This window comes from Oncorhynchus masou, chromosome 33 (assembly GCF_036934945.1).
Source record: "Oncorhynchus masou masou isolate Uvic2021 chromosome 33, UVic_Omas_1.1, whole genome shotgun sequence".
Taxonomy (NCBI): domain Eukaryota; kingdom Metazoa; phylum Chordata; class Actinopteri; order Salmoniformes; family Salmonidae; genus Oncorhynchus; species Oncorhynchus masou.
In genome coordinates, this window is record NC_088244.1 from 28,829,455 (window position 1) to 28,851,396 (window position 21,942).

Consider the following 21,942-nt stretch of genomic DNA (forward strand, 5'->3'; position numbering starts at 1 on the left):
CTGGGATATCTGCATTGTGAACTGTTGGCCACTAACCTCTGGTGAACTGTTTGCCAACTGTGGCAATAAATATTATTGTTGCCAAAGGATTGCCTCAGGTTCACCACTAGTGGCGAGCATTTGCAAACTTCTGTGAACATTGTGGTATACTATTTAGTTTGCATCAAATTTGCCACAAACTGGCAGAAAGTTTGTTGAAAAACAACAACATTTTTGTAAGGGATAACAGTTCTTTACAGGTTACACGTCCCTCCCATTAGACCCCTCTCAGACCACTCCCAGTCCTATCAAAATTCTTGTTTGAGAAATTGCATTTAGCTAAGAAGCTATTTTTACTTATTTTTGACCATTTGAATGATTTCTGTTTATTTTGATGTTGAGATCAAATCAGATGCCTTGGAACTTTAAATAGTGCAGCTTTCTGTGCCATGCCTTTGTTTACTCTTGTTTATGTTTATGCCTCATGGCCCTGTTGCCACTTTGCTCACCGCAGATGTTGACATAATTCAATATTCAGTTGTTTTAGAAATGGAATGCTTCATATTGCTCGCAGACGTTCCGTCTAAACGGTTTATCATAGAGTCCTAAACTTACGGGTACGCACAGCAGTGTTCTAGAATATTGGACCGTTGGCTTTCATACTTTTCGAATTCTCAGCGCAGCTCAAGCAATTTCTCCAACTGTCAACACATTCAAATGATTAGAGGACTGGAGTACCCGAGACGCGTTGGTTGGAAATTGTGGGGAGGTGAGCGTTTGGGCTGTGTGTCCCCGTGGGATGGTGATCTCCCTGGTAACTAGGATCGTAAAGTAGTTTCAATGAATCCTGCATTTTATTGTGTTTGTGTGTTTGTATGTGTGATGCATTAAATGAGACCATATGACTTCAATCGTGTCATGAGGGAGTGCATTTTTATTGATGCTCTGCCACAGCATCAAACTGAACATGCAAATGAGTGCGAGCCACCGGCCCAGGCTCGAGCAGAGGCTCAATGACATCATCACCATAGCAATGCTTATTGAGAACATGTGGGAGCAATCTTGCCATGCCAATCACTCATGTCTCACGTTGCACTGGCGTCGTCGCGGCAGGGATGAGGCAAAGGAGGCCATTCTCCAACAGCGTAACAGCTGCTCTGCAAGCTGGCCTCTAATATCGCTTATAAGGAGAGAATTGTTATTTGCATATTGTATTGGCAGGAAGGTACCCCACGCATCTCTTATCAGTGATTATGACACCACCATGTTAACAGTGGTTGTACAGCAATTTCACAGCTGAGAGGAAGTAGAATAATTGTATTTTCCAAGTGATTGAATTGAACACCGTGTGCTGTGATTTTTCTCCCTGGTTCCTTGCAGTGTACATGGTGTAAGTGGGAAGACAAACTGCAATTTCAATGTTATTGAATAATTGGTTTCTGGTGGAAGATTTAATATCAGGCCCTTAGCTCCTTTACCATGAAGGTTGTAATGATATATCTCATGCAGAGGTCACTGTGAATGAACATTATTAACCACATGATCTTTCTAATTGTGCTCTTCAATTCTGAAAATGTTTACTCTAGCCTGTTTTCCTTGAACAGCCCATAAAACAAAATAGATGTAACTTATCATCACATTTATCCATCTCTAAACACAAGACATTTAAGTTAGTAAATATGAGAGTACATGTGTGGCTGCAACCGAGTGAATTATTAATTATGTGGTTATTAATTCTGTGAAGAAGATAATTGTGGTGATTTATGACAAAAGTCCTCAAATCCAAATTCTATTCCCGATGGATGGTGCTTACAGTGCCTTCAGAAAGTATTCACACCCCTTGACTTTTTCCACATTTTGTTGTGTTACAGCCTGAATATATTTTTGGGTCACTGGCCTACACACAATACCCCATAATGTCAAAATGGAATGATGTTTTTTGACAATTTTACAAATTAATAAAAAAAGTCAGAAGCTGACATGTCTTGAGTCAAATATTCAATAATTTGTTTAGGCAAGCCTAAATAAGTTCAGAGTAAAAATGTGCTTAACAAGTCATAGAATAAGTTGCATGGACCTATGTGAAGTAATAGTGGTTAATGTTATTTTTGAATGACTACCTCATCTCTGTACCCCACACATACAATTATCTGTAAGTTACCTCAGTCGAGCAGTGAATTTCAAACACAGATTCAACCACAAAGACCAGGGAGGTTTTCCATTGCCTCGCAAAGAAGATCACCTATTAGTTATTAATCACACTTTGGATGGTGTATCAATACATCTAGTCACTACAAAGATGCAGGTGTCCTTCCTAACTCAGTTGCCGGAGAGGAAGGAAACCATTTAGGAATTTCACCATGAAGCCAATGGTGACATAAAACAGTTAGTTTAATGACTGTGATAGGAGAACTTAAACAACACTAACCTAATTCACTGAGCAAAAAGAAGGAAACCTGAACAGAATTAAAATATTCCAAAACATGCATCCCATTTCCAACCAGGCACTATATTAATACTGCAAAATATGTGGCAATGCAATAAGCTTTTTCTCCTGAATACAAAGTCTAATGTTTGGGGCAAATCCAATACAACACATTACTGAGTACCTCTCTCCTCCTCTTTTTTTACTTGAAAATCTATGGCAAGACCTGAAAATGGTTGTCTAGCAATGACCAACAACCAATTTGACAGAGCTTGAAGAATTCTGAAAAGAATAATGGGCAAATTTTGAACAATCCAGGTGTGGAAAACGTCTGTCATCGCTGCCAAAGGTGCTTCTACAAAGTATTGACTCAGGGGTGTGAATACTTTATGTACATGAGATATTTCTGTATTTAATTGTCAATCAATTTGCAAAATAATCCAAAAAGCATGTTTCCACTTTGTAATTATGGTTATTGTGTGTAGATGGCTGAGGGAAAACATTATGTTTAATCCATTTTGAATTTGGGCTGTAACACAACAAAATGTGGAATAAGTCAAGGGGTATTAATACTTCCAATCAAATCAAATTTATTTGTCACATACACATGGTTAGCAGATGTTAATGCGAGTGTAGCGAAATGCTTGTGCTTCTAGTTCCGACAATGCAGTAATAACCAACAAGTAATCTAACTAACAATTCCTAAACTACTGTCTTATACAGTGTAAGGGGATAAAGAATATGTACATAAGGATATATGAATGAGTGATGGTACAGAGCAGCATAGGCAAGATACAGTAGATGGTATCGAGTACAGTATATACATATGAGATGAGTATGTAAACAAAGTGGCATAGTTAAAGTGGCTAGTGATTTTACGACCAGACCGGAGACAATATCCTATGTTAGGCTTTACGATCAGGAAAATATTTTCCCCCAAAGCTATGAATTGTCCTCAATATACCTCTTTCTCAAATTCTATCTTAACTGTCACGTGGAGCTGAATACATTAACTGTGCATTAACTGTGCTTTGGACACTTAGCCAATAAAGCAAACTCCAGTTATTGGAATCCTGATTAGCAACATGTGACTGATGTAGGCAAAGACATTCATAAATTCTCCACCTGTTGATGTCCTACCAGGGTTCATTGAACATGTTAATTTATATGTTGCATCAGTTGTCTTAGTTTGTTTTTGTTTTTGTATGCTATATATGCAGACAGATAGATACAGTTTGTCAAAGATGGATGGTCCTACAGCTTTAAGAATGACCGTCTTGTAAAAGTTTAATGAACAAATAACCTGCTCAGATCATTCCGCCTAATTGATATTCCCCATTGCAAGGCACTCACTCCCCTTTCTGTGTGTGAGGAGAAATCTCCCTCCGCCGCATCCAGAGCCGAACGAGCTGAAGCGAGGTATCAATCAGCGATTTGCACTAGAGGGTGGCTGCACCATCAAACCGCTTCATATCTGTGATCTGCGCTTTTGTTTAAAATCCGGGTCTATCTATACAACACTTTGCCTGGATTTTATCTTGTAAATTTAGTACACCTAATGTGAGAGAGTGGCAAAGAATACGGAATCTCAAATAAAAGAGATGGGAGCCTTTGGGGTAATAGTAGGGACTTTACATTACATGGGACTCTACATCCAACTTAGTGCCTCCACAAGGCAAGGTGGACGTGCAGAGGTAGAGAACCACATCTCCGGGAACGGTACGTTTCTGTCCTAATGTTTTATTCGGTTAAATTCTAATGATATTAGTGTGCAACGTGCGGAAAGGAACAATTGACAGTAAACACCAGGAAGATACTGCGGTTATAGGGGGAGAGTAGCCTACGATCAGGGCGGAGGCAACTGATGCAAAGGTGTTTTTCTTTATAAAGGGAACACCTGAGGTAGAAGGATGAGGTATTTATTTTGCACATTAATATTACCGGTAGTCAAGCGCCGGCAGCTAATTCATGTTCTATATTCCCTGTTATTTAACTTTTTTCATTTGTTTATGTACAAATCTGTAGATACCGTTTTTTCGGTGAAATAAAAGTTAATACTTAGCACACTGACAATCCTATTTACGTCATAGCAGGACAATAGTGGGGGCAGAAATATTATGATGAAAATACCTCGTGAGGGTGCAACTCTCCACATTGCTGAATGACATATTGTTATTGAAAATGTAATGTTCATCTCAATCAACTGTATTTATCCAAATATATGTGTGTGGAAGCTATCTATTTCTTTCAACTAAACTATGTCTGCTGGGTTGCTTTGATTTTGGCCTCGTAATTGTTTAGTTACAACAATGTAATGATCAGCTTCTGAAAATTAACCGTTGAAAGAACCACTGCAGGTGGTAATTGAATACATCAAGCCTATATTCTGACACAATACTCATCTTTTTCAGAATGTAGTGGATAACAAGTGCAATTTAAGCAGTGGGTAGTCCAATAATAGGCTACAATGGTCAAAATTCTGTTACTAACTGGAGGATTCAAACATCTCTCTCTTATGATGCACCAACATTCTCTCTGGCTTCCTGCAGTCTATTTTACAGTTAGTTGCATCACTCAGATAAACATGTATTGTCTGGGTTCATCATCATCTGTTTGAGATTCCAGCTGCTTGGTTGTCAGCTCAGCAGATGTGTGGGCAGAAGTTTGGCATGTGTAGAAAAATGGACTGTCGAGAAGAGAAGATTGCGTCTAAGTGCCTCCATGCCCTTGAGCAAGATACTGATGATACCCCGGAACAAAGTGTAACATCAGATTCTTACTTCTGACAGAACTATTTCTAATGTCACTATTATGCACACTGGTATTACTAGCAGACACTAGTATGATAACATGCATGGTATCATTTCTATGGTTGGGTTGTGTGAAGTATAGTGTGATGTTGAGTGGTGTGATCAGGGACAGAAGTGAGATCTCTCTGATGACTCATTAACTTTTCATTTAAGGAAAAGCAGAGGAGGAAGACTGCAGAGGAGGAACATTGCCTCACCAGGGCTCGTTAGTCCACCATGGAAAAGCTTAAGACGGGGAATATGTTGCGCTGATAAAACTTTATCCAAGTTACCCAGTTTGAAAATGGGAAGCACCTTGGTGTCCAAAATTAATGTGCAGAAAAAAAAGCTTACATTTGTATCAGGGTGTTAACCCTAATTACCTGCTCCTCCAGGGTGTGTGGGTTAACCTCTTGCCAGTGGGCTGGAACCAGATAGACCAGGATGACATGCAGGTCGCGCTATTACAGACAGCCAACTGTGTCCATCCACCGCTTGCCATCACCTCTACAGATGCATGTATCTCCCACTGCTTCTGACCTAAATTAGTGGTAACAGGGATAGCATAGAGCGGGTAAACTGGCCCTGAAAGGCTACAAGGTGGGCTAAATATTATAATATAATGTCCCTGCAGTCATTGTGTCGGTTGACATTATACATTATTTGTAGTTCACTACAGATTTTCTGAATGCTGCAGTCTGCATCACCAACTGTTATGCAGAGGGATTTTTACAGCACATTCTGAAAGTATTCAGAGCCCTTGACATTTTCCACATTTTGTTACGTTACAACCTTATTCTAAAATGGATTAAATAAAAAAATTCCTCATCGATCTACACACAATAGTGACAAAACGAAAAATGATAATGACAAAGCGCAAAAAATTTTTTTTAGACATTTTTGCAAATACAAAACAGATACCTTATTTACATAAGTATTCAGACCCTTTGCTATGAGACTCAAAATTGAGGTCAGGTACATCCTGTTTCCATTGATCATCCTTGAGATGTTTCTACAACTTGACTGGAGTCCACCTGTGGTAAATTAAATTGATTGGACACGATTTGGAAAGGCACACACCTACACACACACGTCTATATCGGGTCCCAAAGTTGACAGTGCATGTCAGGGCAAAAACCAAGCCATGAGGATGAAGTAATAGTCCGTAGAGCTCTGAGACAGGATTGTGTCAAGGCACAGACCTGGGGAAGGGTACCATAACATTTCTGCAGCGTTGAAGGTCCCCAAGAACACAATGGCCTCCATTATTCTTAAATGGAATATTGGAACCACTGCCCGGCCAAACTGAGCAATCGGGGGAGAAGAGCCATGGTCAGGGAGGAGACCAAGAAACCGATGGGAACTCCAGATTTCCTCTGTGGAGATGGGAGAAGCTTCCAGAAGGACAACAATCTCTGCAGCACTCAACAAATCAGGCCTTTATGGTAGAGTGGCCAGACAGAAGCCACTCCTCAGTAAAAGGCACATGACAGCCCGCTTGGAGTTTGCTGATGAAATCAAGATTGAACTCTTTGGTATGAATGCCAAGGAAACCTACAGTGAAGCATGGTGGTGGCAGGATCATACTGTGGGGATGTTTTTCAGGGACTGGGAGACTAGTCAGGATCAAGGGAAAGTACAGAGAAATCTTGATGAAAACTTGCTCCAGAGTGCTCAGGACCTCAGACTGAGGCGAAGGTTCACCTTCCAACAGAACAACAACCGTAAGCACACAGCCAAGACAACGCAGGAGTGGCTTCGGGACAATTCTGAATGTCCTTGAGCCAGAGCCAGACTTGAACCGGATTGAGCATCTCTGAAGAGACCTTAAAATAGCTGTGCAGCGATGCTCACCATCCAACCTGACAGAGCTTGAGATGATCTGCAGAGAAGAATGGGAGAAACTACCCAAATACATGTGTGCAAAGCTTATAGCGTCATCCCCAAGAAGACACTAGGCTGTAATCGCTGCCAAAGCTGCTTCAACAAAGTACTGAGTAAAGGGTCTGAATACTTATGTAAATGTGATATATACTTTTTATTTTATTTTATACATTTGCAAACATTTTTTAAAAACCTGTTTTTGCTTTGTCATTATGGGGTGTTGTGTTTTTCACCTTTATTTATCCAGGTAGGCTAGTTGAGAACAAGTTCTCATTTGCAACTGCGACCTGGCCAAGATAAAGCGTAGCAATTCGACACATACAACAACACAGAGCTACACATGGAATAAACAAAACATACAGTCAATAATACAGTAGAAGAAAAGAAAAGAAAAAGTCTATATACAGTGAGTGTAAATAAGGTAAGTTAAGGAAATAAATAGGCCATGGTGGCGAAGTAATTACAATATAGCAATTAAACAGTGGAATGGTAGATCGGCAGAAGATGAATGTGCAGGTAGAGATACTGGGGTGCAAAGATTGATGAGGGAAAAAACAATTTATTCCATTTTAGAACAAGGCTGTAACGTAACAAAGTTTGGAAAAAGTCAAGGGGTCTGAACATTTTCAGAATGCCCTGTATCTAGCCAATCAAATGACATGAATAAATCAATTAAGTGCTAAAGAGGAGAGAAACAACCAGATCCTGCAACTCCCACATAGAGACTGAGACACTGAGAGCCAACAGTGTACAAATTATGAATATACCGGTAATATTATTTAAACCGATAGGTTATTGAATAAAATATGACATGTCAAGGCAAATTTTTCAAATTTCCTTTTCAACAATAATATGGGCCGCTATATAACAAACAGCCACATAACGTCCATGTCCTCTCTCTGCTCTCTGCTCTAGGCCTACAGTCACTCCTGCTTCAGCCTTAGCAGTTTTTGTTGACTATTCATTAAGCCAGGCTCACGCTGAGCAGGAGAGGCTGACAGGCTAGTCTCTGGTCTGCTCTCAGTGGTGGGCTCCTCTCCCTACCATGCTCAGCCAGGAGGAATCAACTTGGGACAGATGTCCCTCTGGTGGGAAGGGTACGCATGATAAGCTGCTCTGAATGGCACATTTCCTCTCCACTCCCTATTTTATGAGTGGGTATAATATATGTTAGATGTTTAGATGAGCCTGTAACTGCATTACAAAAAAATATGCTTTGCAGTTGTATAGAAGCTTTTTGAGGGCCATATATGAAGCGAACCATTTAACTATTTTTTTGTTCTATATACCAACATTTCTCCTAGCAGTGGGTAATGCAGGGAAGCCCTGTTGACCAAAAGGTTCCAGTAGCATAAAGTACCATTTACATTCGATGTTTTGTCATTGAGCAGACACTTTTATACAGAGCAACTTACAGGAGCGTTTAGGGTTAAGTGCCTTGCTCAAGAGCACATCAACAGATGTTTCACTTAGTAGGCTCAGGAATTCGAACCACTTCGTTTACTGGCCCACGCTCTTAACCACTAGGCTTCAGACCTGCATGGAATGGACAGGGCACTTATTGCAGGCCTCCTGATACAACCTCCTTACCATTTCTCACTCTCTCTTTCTCTCCATTTCCTTTTCCCTTCTCTTCAAACGCAGCCCATTACAAACTGTAGGGTCAGCCAGCAGTCATGCAATGTGTTTTCTCTCTGTGTATTCAGTTCTGATGGCTCTTGTGGAGTATAATCGCCTCAAAGTGAACCAGTTTTTTTCCTTGTCATTTCCCTTTCATGTCCTTATGTCTCTGGACAAACATATCCCCAGAGCACTTTGGAGAAGAAAATATGTGCCTTTTGACTGGCAATACAGAGTCACAGTCTCTGTCCCTTTCATGCCAGTGTCTCTGGAAGTCACCAATTCTCCCTGGCTCTCCCCACAGAGAACAAACCATATTTCCTCTATATTTCCTCCAGCCTTGATCATAAGACGACTGGATGGAGGGATCCTTCTGGGCTCTGGTTGGAAGAGTGGGCAAGCTTATCTCACATTAGACACATGACTGCTGTGGTGGCTATCGCAGACCTCCTGGAGAGGACTTGGCAGGGCTCATATGTTGGCAGTCAGCGTGAATAGTGGAGCCATGTTGATTTGCTTTAGTGGAGTCGAACTGAGATTTGCTTCTCCAAATAGCTTGCATGCCCCCATGGGTGTCCCGAAAGGAACCAATGAAGACAGCAGCTTGAGTAAATGTTTGAAGTATAATACCTCTTTGTTTTTAAGGACAGGCCACGTTAAAAAATCTTTTTAATTTATGTCTTTTCTTTACATGTGGCTTGTCCTTGAAAACAAAGAGTTATTATACTTTTTCTCAGTATTAGGTGTGAAGTGATCAGTTAATAACAGACATATGTACTGAATTAGAAACTTCGCCACGGGAATTACTTTGTGCAACCTTGATAACTAATATGGATTGACATCAGTGTCACATCACTGATGGGCACCAACAAATTATTACTCCCATTATCAGCATTACACAACATTCAAGGGCTTGGAGAAAACAACTTTGTTAACCAGTTAGGATTATACTTTTTTGTTGTTGTAATCAGGCAGATTAATTTGATTATTTTGTAAACATGAGATGGATTTTGGTCACACCAGTAAAAACATATGTATGTTACTGCTTTTCAATAGGCTTACAGTATGTTGCTACTGAATGCATGTGGGCTAGTTTGCAGTATTATTCAATCTGGTAGCCTACACAGTGTGTTGAAAAACAATGTTATCAGTGTGGAAATACAACGTTAACTAGCCATCATGATCCCGTCCACCATATCAGAGGCCTGGCTCAATTAGAAGGCTGGCCCGGGGCCATGTTGAGACAGGGACATCCATTATACCGTTTCTCTTTCTCGCCAGTGACCAGCCCTAATTATGCTGCTGTGGAGCGGCTGGTTCACACACAGTGGGTGAATGGAGACCCAGCAGCACTGTTCAATCATCTCATTCTGGGAATGGGCTGGCTCAGCCAGAGGGGGTGATGGTAATACACAGGAGACTCACTTTTTCTGTTTCTCTTTGTATTTATAGTGTGTTCCACTGTATTTTCTTGGTTTTAATGATCTACAAGGCTGTGTTTTACACACTAAGCAAGTGTAGAAAGGTTGGAATAACTGAGAGAAATTTAGTACGAAAGGCAATTTGACAACAGGGAATTGATATCTGTACGCATGTTGCATGTTATTCACAGGGTTGTTTAAAACCGAACCATTGGCTCCTGTCTTGCTTTCATATCCAATGTTTCTGTCTTTTACCTGTCCCTCTAATTGCTGACAGTAATATTTTAAAGGCTACTTGGTATTTCAAAAGGCTAGTGGGCTGGATAGCTTGCACCTATCAGTAATGTAGAATGGTAAATTACATTTTTCTGTGGTTTTGTATTGCTTGACTGCACACACCTCCTGCTCAGAGCTAATGCTCCCTTCAGCAATGGTTCTGTCTCTATCCAGTTACTTTGCTGTTAGATTGGTGCTTTGGCCAAGGACGGCGGGCCTATTACAATGATATGTTCACAAATATAGCAAATAGAGATGTTGCTAATTAGATCGTCATCTGGCTATCATATACACAATTATGCAATACCATGACATTCAGCCATCTGACTACACTGATGCATTAGTAGTGTTGGTTACAATGACGGATAGTTAATAGCAAGTTTTTGTCCCCAGTTAGATGTGATTGAAGTCATCGCTTCAGTTGACGGCATGGAGAATAACATTTAGAAGGGCATTTAGCTAAAAGAGATGATACATTCTACTGCAGATAAATTATTATTAGGACATCGTATTCACAGAGTCACTTTTGATTAGCGGCCAAAGAAATTAGCTTATGTTTTTTTTTGGGGGGGGGGGGGGTGTTGTTACCATATCTAGATGTCTGGGGACTTTTCTGCAGACGGTTGATGTGTTGCGGCCTATCAAATGTGACACTTTTGATAGGCCGTTGTTTTTCGTTTTAATATGGCACGTCAAAGTCATTGCTGCTCTCTCTCTCTACAGTCATGCTGTCAAAGGCTCCACTGATGTGGCATAGAGAGAGACTGTTGAAAGCCGGTGTTCTGTACTTTTCAATGAAAAAGAGACCGTCTCAGAGTTCTCAGAAGTGTTTTATTTTAAATGGATTAAATGGGTGGTATGAGAAAGTGGGACAGGCATATTATATTTATCTGGTTTTCTGTTCTCATGTGAAGGATACTGACTGGCATTCAGTCATAGGTGGCTGGTGGCACCTTAATTGGGGAGGACGGGCTCATAATGGCTGGAACGGAATGAATAGAATGGTATTTAATACCACTTAATATTTTGATTTCACTCTATTCCAGTGATTATTTTGAGCCGTCCTCCACTCACCAGCCTCCTGTGTAGCAGTCATTAAATAGGCTAGCTCATCAAACATTGAGTTCATGGTAAGCTAGGATTGAGCAATAAGAACAACTGTGCAATGGATAAAGTGAGAATCCAGGTTTTCAGTGTACCTTTAATTTATATTGATAAATCATGTTAATTATCAGGTTGCAAACATGTAACAATTTGACAAAATCGCTCCCGATCTTGTGTTTACCTTTTGGAAACCGCAAATCGCCTTTTGTTTTTGTATTAGATAACACAGAATTTTCCAAGTCTTTCCTGTCTATATAGGACTTCCGACTTGCAGTCCACGGTGGGCCGGCCAGCTTGCTTCTGTCTGATTCCCTTTATTTCAGATGAGCGCTAAACATAAGCAGTGAGTTACATCATTCATCAAAGTCACCACAAGTGAAGGGAGATGAAAAAAGACAGCGAGGCTGTTTTGTTAAATCCCTAACTACATGTTCTCCAAAAAGGCCCTGTTTATTTCTTATTTTTGGTGTCAGGCTGCCCCATGAGCATCTCCTTAGGAACGCCTGAGGAGGAGAAGCTGATTTAAGTGGAGGTGAATTTCAGTAGCACTGTCGGGCAGACTTCCAGCTCCTCTCCTCTCCTGCTCTCCTATCCTGGCCCTGGCTGGCTCTCTGAGCTATCAGCTCTCCTCTCAGTCTCAGCTGTTGGAGAGAGAGACTCCTGGGTGCATTAGTAGGGCGAGAAGATTAGATACCAAACGCTGATATCTCTCGTAGCGCTGCATCACACCATTTGTATCTGGCCCCAGAGAGCTGGCTTGGATGGCTGCTGGCTAGCTAGCTGGCTGGGGAGATTTAAAGAGGACGAGCAAAAATAGGCTCTTTTTTTGTATTCTATGTTCCTTTCTTTTTTTTACATGAAGGTTCAAAGGGTTTCAGTGGATTACACACCTTTAACTGGCTGTGTCGGCTGTTGTGTGTGGATTTATTGTGATGAGTGCATTTTGAATCCAGATAGAGGTTCTGGATAGCTACTGTATGCCTTTCCGAGGAAGTACTGGTTGTGATTATTGATGGTCCCATCTCTGAGGTGAGGTATTTGCCTCTGAATTCATTGATTGTTGTGGGGAGGCTATTTAATCGCTCTCCTTCGTGACAGATGAAACACAGTGGAAACAGTGTCATGGAGGAGACACTAGTTGCGTACGTCAATGGAATCACAGGATACTGCTTGCATATTGTTAAGCAGGCAGCTCAGCATGGGGCTCAGTGTTTGTCTGGCATGTGGCCTTTCTTTTTTATACAACAGTAATATCACTCATTTGGTACAGTGTTTAATTAACCTAGTTGAATATTTTTCTGTCCTTTTAGCTCAGCCAGAAATTCTATGAAACAGTGACAGAGTATTTAACACGTTCTCCCACTGGAGAGTTTTTGCAGTGTTGGTTTTTAAGACATTTAGATAATGATGATGTTCTTACCAATTTCTCCCAAATGCTGTAACAAGAAAAATGCTTTGTATGCACAACAACAACCAATAAACACCCTTCTGTAAATCGCTGAAATGAACAGCCTCATGGAATTATTATGTGATCATTCTGAATGAGGCTATTTTGACTGTTAGATGTGTTGGAAGTAGCATACAGATGACTAGATTATAAAGGCGTGGCATTTCCACTAGATCATGTTAATGCTTGTTATGGTAACTACTGGTTGTGACCCCAAATCCTGCTTTATTAAGCTCTGTCAAATACATTACACATATTTCATTGTGGCGTTATATACTTTAGGCCGAAATCTCCAATGACTTCAGCTTTGTCCTGAGAACAGAGAGTCTTCACAAGGTTCATGTATGATAATGTTTGACAGCTGTTTTTCAGATTGTGACTTTATTGACTTTTTTGTAATCAGCCGCATAAATCCGATCTCTGTCTTGTGTCAAAATTGCTCATGGAAAAATTGTACGACTCAAACGAGGGTTAATCATATTTTAATTTCAATTACCCCAGCTTCCACTGTTCTTCCACTGTTTACAATACCTTTTTCCAGGAAAATGACTAGGCCTAACCTTGTAGACTATTCATTACAAACAAAAATATCTACAGAGAATTTCACTTCATAAGAACGAAAGCAAAAGACATTCACTAAACAAATAATTTCAAAATGGGCTGTATGCATTACATCACAGCATAAACAAACCAACAGCCAGATGACCTTTGGATAGTTAGTCACTGTCTGTTTACTGTGTCTTCAAGAAGCTTACAGGTGTCTTTGAAACATGACTGCTGCTTTTTACAGTATATTAAGCGAGCATCGTAAGAAGAGGCAATTATTTCAGTGGAGTGGATGGAGCTGGCTGGTCTTCCAGTGATAAGTGAGGAATCAAAGGGAGAGGCTGTGCTCAGCGACGAGCCTCTCTCTGCCTGGGTCTGTGGGGGCAACTGCAGAGGTTAATGAATCTGCTAGGCCAGCTATCATCTAGGGAGGGAGAGCGCATCATTGCACATCACTCTCATAACTTGTTTTCATGCTTGTTTTCGTCCAGGCGTTTAAAGCTGCAGTGACTACATATGTGTTTATAGATACTGACATTTGAATAGATATTTCTTGTTAAAAGAATCAAGACTAGGCTATAAAAGAAATACACCCCTTTGTGTGTAGAGTGCATTCTGTGTTCTTTGTAAATGTATTTCCATTCCCAGGGCCCTCAAGATGTCCTCTTTTTAAATGTCACTATTCTCTACTATCTCGAGTTCCTCTTAGTTCCTCTTCTTCAAATGTCTCTCCCTTTTCTTTTCTTCTCTCGTTCTCCTCTCTCTCTCTCTCTCTCTCTCTCTCTCTCTCTCTCTCTCTCTCTCTACTGACACCATCTTCACCCCTGGTGTGTTTCTCTCTCCATCGCTCTCTCCCTTTGTGAACGCTCTGGCATCCCACTCACCTTCCCTTCCCCCTGTTCACCCTCTCTTCCCGCATCTACATTCTATTTTCAAAAGTGCCATGTACAATCCTGGAGTATCTGCCTCCAGATCAGTAGAGATGTGTAGTTCATTAGAGCTCCCCCCTGTACTGCATAACACTGACATCTTAAGAGGAGGCTGATGATGACATGATTCATATCACTAGATTGCCTTACAGATACCAGACATGCTGTGCTGTAAGGAACAATATCCTCATACATCATCTCACAGCAGCAGGAGCTCTAAGCGACAGAGGCAGACCCCCAGCATGGATCATAATGGTTTTGAGAGCTGGGGTTTTGGGCTGCAAGGTGGAGGGTGGGGGGTGGGGGGTGGGGCTTTACATGTAGCTAACACTTAGTGATGAAACATTTTGAAATCTTCAGCCCTGTGGATGATGGCTGGAACAAGAGCTGTACGAATGCTACCACATGGAATTTATTGACCACACATAACAGAGATCACTAATACGCTTCACCATTGTCCTGAGTCCATTGCCCAATGTTATTTACCATTACAATATGAACCGATGAGCTCTGTCTAAAGAACCTCTGATAAACTTAGCTGAAACTTCAGTCACTTTTTACATTAATTTCTGTGGCAGGTGATATTCTTTGAGCTTTGATTTTGAGCCAAAACAGCAGAGATTGCACAAAATGAGCTCGAGTGAGATCAAGCTGGAGAGATGCCCAAGTCAAGGCTGTGGATGGTGGTGGTGGATTAAATGAAAGACAGTATTGAAGTTTTGGCATCAGTATTCTTGATGCAGGAGTTGGTTATTCGAAGCCAGTGTGGCTCCATTGTGCTTAGCCCTTTGTTTCTGGAGTGATTGTACTGCGTTATTTATTTCTCTCTCTCACACACTCTTTCTCTCCCTCTCTCTCTCTCACACTATCTCTCTTTCTAACTCTCTCTTTCTATCTCAATCTTTTCACTTGCTCTCTCTCTCTTTCTTGTGTTCCTGCTGTCATTCCCAGTGATTACTGCTGTTCTCCAGAGCTAGCTACATTGTAAGGGGGGGGAACTACCAACCTTTGTCTACTGTTGTCTAACCAGTGGTGTAAAGTACTTAAGTAAAAATACTTTTTAGGGGGTATTTGTACTTTACTATTTATATTTTTGACTATATTTACTTCACTACATTCCTAAAGAAAATAAATGTACTTTTTACTCGATACATTTTCCTTGACACCCAAAAGTACTAGTTACATTTTGAATGCTTCACAGGACAGGAAAATGGTCCAATTCACTCACTTATCAAGATAACATCCATGGTCATCCCTACTGCTTCTGACCTGGAGGGCTCACTAAACACGAATGCTTCATTTGTAAATTATGTCTGCGTGTTATAGTGTGCCCTGTCTATCCATAAATAAACATTTAGAAAAAAAATTGTGCCTTCTGATTTGCTTATTATAAGGAATGTGAAATTATTTATACTTTTACTTTTGATACTTAAGTATATTTTTGCAATTACATTTACTTTCGATACTTAAGTATATTTAAAGAAAAATACTTTTAGACTTTTACTCAAGTAGAATTTTTCTGGGTGACTTTCACTTTTACTTGAGTAATTTTCTATTAAGGTATCTTTACTCTTACTCAAGTATGACATTTGGGTACCTTCCCCACCACAGTGTTTAACCACCAAAATTAGTGCAGAATGATTTCAAAACTTTCAAACTCAACATTACAGAACAGAAGCATTTATATTCAGAGTTGGACTCCTGTGGCTGCGGTGTTATGAGATATTTAAAAAGTGTGCGAGAGAGGCGAAGACTGTTAGAGTGTAATTTCATGGGGGTGAGAGTGGAACTCTAGATGAGTCACTGCGGTACAGCAACTTCAAGCCCAGAATATGGATCAGAGAAGGAGAATGCAAATGATGTTTATGTTGTGTAATGGCTTGATGTTGTCGGTGCTGTGCAGTGTGACTATCAGACTGCAACTTGGAATAAGGTTTCATTTGGAGGCTTGAGCAGAATTTCTCCTCCTGAGTATAAAGCTGCTGCTGTAGATTCCAATAAGCAAGTTACCAGACTGCTTGCCTCGCTCATATGATCTCAAGAGAATATATGATAGAAATGGTTTATTTCCCATCCCAGCCGCACTCAGTCATTTTTATACTGTTCAATCAAATATATCTCCATCTCTCTGTTTACAGTACAGTGTGGGCTGCAATCCTCCTACCTTTTGGACATTTTCTTCAAGATTCCACAAAGAAATCAATGAGATTCAAGAAAAGGTCTCATGCAGTGAGGATATGTGGTGAATCTATATTTTTATCTGTCATTAGCAACAGTATATCTTACAAAATAATATGATTTTTTTAGGGAGTCTGGATTAAGACAATAGCATGAAGAAGCACTTCCAGCTAGCTTTTATCAGGGTTTCATTAACTAACTCCACATTTCAAAGGAAAAATGATGACAAGAGCTCTCCCAGGCTTTCCAGAGCCTCAAAGATTCCTTCTTTCTTATCCATTTCTCTGCATTGTGGGTGGGCCTTTGTTCATCTGTCATGTCTGTCTTTCTGTTGCAGTTTTGTCAGCATTGATTGTAGTGATTGTCTAAGTCTATTTACACTATTGTGTTATTGTGAAGATAATGATTCCTCCAAACATTTCATATCCAACTTCCAATGTCCTTTGAGGGCTCTAATTAAGATGTGCAGACAGGGTGCTAGAGATTACACAGGCCATCTTTGAATTAGCATTGTTTCTAAGTCAATGTTGTCATGTAGGCATTAATAAGAGTTGTTAATTAAATAAAATATTGTCAATCATTCCCACATATTTTCCCTCTAAACCCATTTGGCATGATTCATATAGATGGAGGATCTTCATTTGATCAACCTGTTGCAGGAGAACTTTCCTGCAATGCAGGAAATGTAAAACTTGTAGTGTATTTGAGGGTTAAAAAGGTTCTGGTAGTTTCCCTTACGGAAAATGTATGAATCCTACAAAAACAGGCATTAATTATAATTCACATAATAATTCACATTTCCTGTTTCTGCAGGGTTATTTTAAGATCCTATGTCTGTACTAAATAACAAATAAACATGATCAACGTCAAAAAACAATACAGAGAGCCTATCCATTTAATGACAGTTTACATCACTGCTTTGAATACAAGAAAGCTGTAGGCTCCACTTCCTACCATAAAGGTGAATCAATACAAAGTGTGTCTTGTGTCTGGCAAATGAAATTCAAAGGGATTTGATCGATTTACAAGGAGATATGACTTGGGGCTTGTAGCTCTCTGGAGCGGGAGACATTGCTTTCTCAGTATGCACAGTTGGCCCAGAGATTTACAGAGGCTATTAAACTCAGGCCTGAGAGCGGTGGAATAAAAACAAAGATAAATCGAAATTTTAGGAAGAAATGGAATTAGTTTATTGTCTCTATGTTCTCTGGTATTCTAGTGGAGATTGAATAAGCCTACCACCTGGGAGCTAGTAATAAGCTGGCAGCAGCACTAGACTTTCAGCACCATGGCCATCTCTCTCTGTAGCTCAGACAGTGCTGTTCACTCTCTCTCTCTCATTCTCCAGCCAGTTGATTTTCTCAAGGTTGATGTCGTTTTTATGGGGAGTGTTTTCTGGTAAGCACCGATTCTGATCCGACAATTCCCAGTGGTTGTCTAATGTATATAAATGACATTTGCTTTAAGAATAAGTAGTCAGGAATTGCAGGAAAGATAAACGTTTTTTTATTATCTAAAACATGTGTCAAATTCATTCCACGGAAGGCCGAGTGACTGCCGGTTTTCGCTCCTCCCTTGTTCTTGATTGATTTATTCAAGTCACTAATTAGTAAAGAACTCCCCTCACCTGGTTGTCTAGGTATTAATTGAAAGGAAAACCAAAAACCAGCAGACACTAGGCGCTCCATGGAAAGAGTTTGACACCCCTGATCTAAAATGTTTGGTTTTGGTACAATGGTTTGCCATGCTGACTTCATTGTGAATCTTCATTGTGAAGACTTCATCGGTGTGAGCACCACCAATACACCCGTGGGTACGTGAACCTCCGTCGCCATGAACGGGATTAGAAGCAAATTAAAAATGTGTTTAAGGGAGCGTTTAAGAGGATTTGGGCCCAGTTAATAAACGGATGTGCTGGGATCAGAAGAGCTGATGTCTTCATTCTACTGAGGCTAGTTTACCCATGTGAGGGATTTTAGCCTGTGTTATACATGGAGAGGATCCAGCTCAGCCCAGGCAGCTTCCTTGCTCTCCTCCCACCCAGGCAGGTGTCTGGGATGAAGCCCAACTCTAGCTCCGCTTCCATGTGAAATATAGTGGGTAAAATTAAGATATTCTAACCTCAGAATGTGCTAAGCTCTTTTGACGTAGGTTACTGATATCCACGTTTGGACAAGAGTAAACATTCAATGCCAGTTTACATTATGACAGGCTAAACTTTATACATTTTTATTAAACTGCATATTCACACTATGTGTTTGTGAACACATGCACATCTAGTATGAGTGTTGGTTTAGTAAACACTAGTTTTGCGCTCTGGATAAGAGCGTCTGCTAAATGACTTAAATGTAAATGTAATGTAAATGTGGTTTTATGCTGGAGAGAGATACACCCAATCCTCTTTAGTTTGCTCTTCAGCAAGGCGTCACTCTCCAGTTGGGACGTTGCTCATCAGAACTACTTTAGAAAATCTGTCAAAGCTGTCTGTTGTATCTCAAACCTTCAGTACATATTTTAACTGAAAAACAAAAACAGGGGAGCTGTTTTAGCAGTAATGCCTTCTTTAGTAAACAAACAGAGTGGTACATTAATAAAACTTTGTATAAGTAGGCTAACTAAAGAGCAAGCCAGGTGAGCACAATGATTGATATTTTTGTTATTTTCTTAGGATCCCCATTAGCTACTGCTAAAGCAGAAACTACTCTTCCTGGGATCCACACAAAACATGAAACATGACATTAATAGACAAGAACAGCTCAAGGACAGAACTGCATACATTGTATTTATATCAGTCCTCTGATTACAATGAAGAGCAAGGCGTGCCGCTCTGTTCTGGGTCAGCTGCAGCTTAACAAGATCTTCCTTTGCAGCACTTGACCACATAACGGGACAATAATCAGGATAAGAGAAAACTAGAGTCTGCAGGACTTGCTGTTTAGAGTGTGGACAGACCTCTCCCCATCTTTACAACCATTGGATCTAAATGTTTTGACCTTGACAGTTTACACTCTGAGCTCACGCCAAATAATTTAGTCTCCTTAACCGGTTTAACAGCCACATCATTTATTACCAGATTCAGCTGAGGTTTGTTGTTTGCCCACTTTGCCAATGATGTAATCATTAAAATAATTGGCAACATCACATGGTTTTGTGATGAATAAGCCAGCTGATTCGATTAAATAATTTGTCTTTCTGCCCATAATCTCATTTAAAGTACTCAAAAGCTTTTTCCCATCATTCTTTATCTAATTGATATTGGCTTCATAATACAGATTCTTCTTATTTTTGTTGAGTTTAGTCACATCATTTCTTAATTTGCAGAAAATCAGCCATTTAGATGTGCAGCCGGAGTTATTAGCCAGTCCTTTTGCCCTGTCTCTTTCAACCATACAGTTTTTCTATGCCTCATCAATCCATGGAGCCTTAAGAGTTCCAACAGTTTCTTAACGGGTGCATGTTTATCAATAATTGGAAAAAGCAAATTCATAAAGCAATCAAGTGCAGTGTCTGGATGCTCCTTATTACATCAGACCAACAAATGATACTCATCAAAATGGAAATGTTTCAACTGGTAAATGAGGATTTATGATTGTATTCCTCATAGTTGCTTAAAAAAAAAAGTATTTCTAGATTGTGTTGTGTTATGTTAAAAAATTACGATTTATGCACACTATTATTAGGGTTAACTCAATATTCTATAAGAGACCATTTACAATCACAGTGTATTATCATCACTGTAAATCAACTGCAGTAAGAGCAAACACCACCCATATTGTCTTCAGAGAGGACTGAGTCATCGTTTCTGAAGCCACCTGTTAACTTAGCTTTTTTCTCCATACAGCTGTGTTCACAGAGGTCCCCCATGACATCACAGCACAGAGTGGCCAGGAAGTGGAGATGGCGTGCTCCTTCCGGGGGGCAGGCCCCTCCTACTCCCTGGAGATCCAGTGGTGGTACATCAGGAACCACAGAGACTGGACAGAGAAACAGCCCTGGACCTCCAATCAGGTAGCTAGACTGCTCACTCTGTCACTGCTGAGAGAATGTTGTTGGTGAGGTGTTCTGTGATCAGTGATCAAAGGTTTGAGGCAGAAGATGGAACAAAGTCTTCTTATTCTCCCACATTGCAAACAGAAATGCAAATAGCAAGCATAGCATTAGAATACAGTGCACAAACTCCTGACTAAATCCCAATCCTTAGAGTTTGTCATCGAGGCACAGCTATATAAGTCAGAATCAGTACCAACTAATAAAGCACATAGGAATACACTGAGTGAGGTGAGCAGCAAGGTAATAAACCACACATTAATCACTGCAGTAGGCAGAAATAGCAGCAGGTTCCCAGGTGCCCTGGAGGCACATGAACAGGAGAGGAGGCTGAGGAACCATCTCATGGGAAAATGCACCTGAGCTGGGTAAAGCAGAGCAGGTTTTCCATGAGGACACACAGAATGTTTTCCAGTCCTCCTGCTGTGTTTTCCAACACTTTTTAATTGGAAAAGGGAGAAATGTAAAGAAACTTCCTCTCACCTCACTCTGATTCATTATTCATGAAGTGTCCCTGAGGACGAGCTGTGTACACCATGCTTCCTTCCCTTGCTGGAGCGTAGGGCAGGTGGTGCTACTGACCTAGAATACTGTACAGGCTGTGCTGTAGTGAACCCTCATTTTCTTGATGAATCATGCCTACATGATAATATAGGCACAGGTTGAAATGTATAGCATAATTGTTTTGTTTTTTCAAATTCATATTACAATTTTGGGGAATACTAAGATTGTGGAGATTGGTGCCTTGGGGGAAACAGAGGTGGGTGGTTCCATGAAAAGAGTGCCCTTTGCGTCCCTTTGATATTTTAAGTAGAAATGGTGCACCAATATGGAATTTTAAAAGACTGTTATATTTAATATGTTGCCGTTTAATATAGACTACATAAATAAATCAAATGTTTTTATGTGAATAAAATCTTGCTGAAGTGCTAAATTCAGCATTTTGACATGTCCCTCCGAGACTTCTAGGTAGATCTTACCCCACTAAACCCCAACATTTCAAAAAAATGTCATCCCCATTGTAAAGCCATAGTTCTTTTGTTGCTTTAACAAAGTCATTTCTGGAGATGATTATGTATTGTTTAGTGATTGATTTATGTCTGTCCCTCATTTTAAGTTCAACCCTGTTACATGAAGTGAACTCTCGTCTTAAAATGGTGAAACTATTCCTTTTAAAATTGTATTTTTTTTTTACCAAGTTACACTTCTCAAAATGCCCCGACCCAGGTTTCACCTCTCAACTCTATTCCTCTTAATAGAATGATGAATCTCCACATCCCGTACGGAATTTTGAGTA

At 40.2% G+C, this 21,942-nt stretch overlaps 1 protein-coding gene across 1 annotated transcript in view; it reads left to right on the forward strand.

Moving 5' to 3' along the window:
* The first annotated feature begins 3,789 nt into the window (after positions 1–3,789).
* LOC135527558 (V-set and transmembrane domain-containing protein 2-like protein) overlaps positions 3,790–21,942 on the forward strand; it is a 31,432-nt gene continuing 13,279 nt past the window's right edge. Inside the window, exons 1-2 of the mRNA XM_064956053.1 lie at positions 3,790–4,123; positions 20,440–20,606. Of these exons, the coding sequence (XP_064812125.1) occupies positions 4,006–4,123; positions 20,440–20,606 (285 nt within the window). The 5' untranslated portion in view covers positions 3,790–4,005. The remainder of the gene's footprint in view (positions 4,124–20,439; positions 20,607–21,942) is intronic.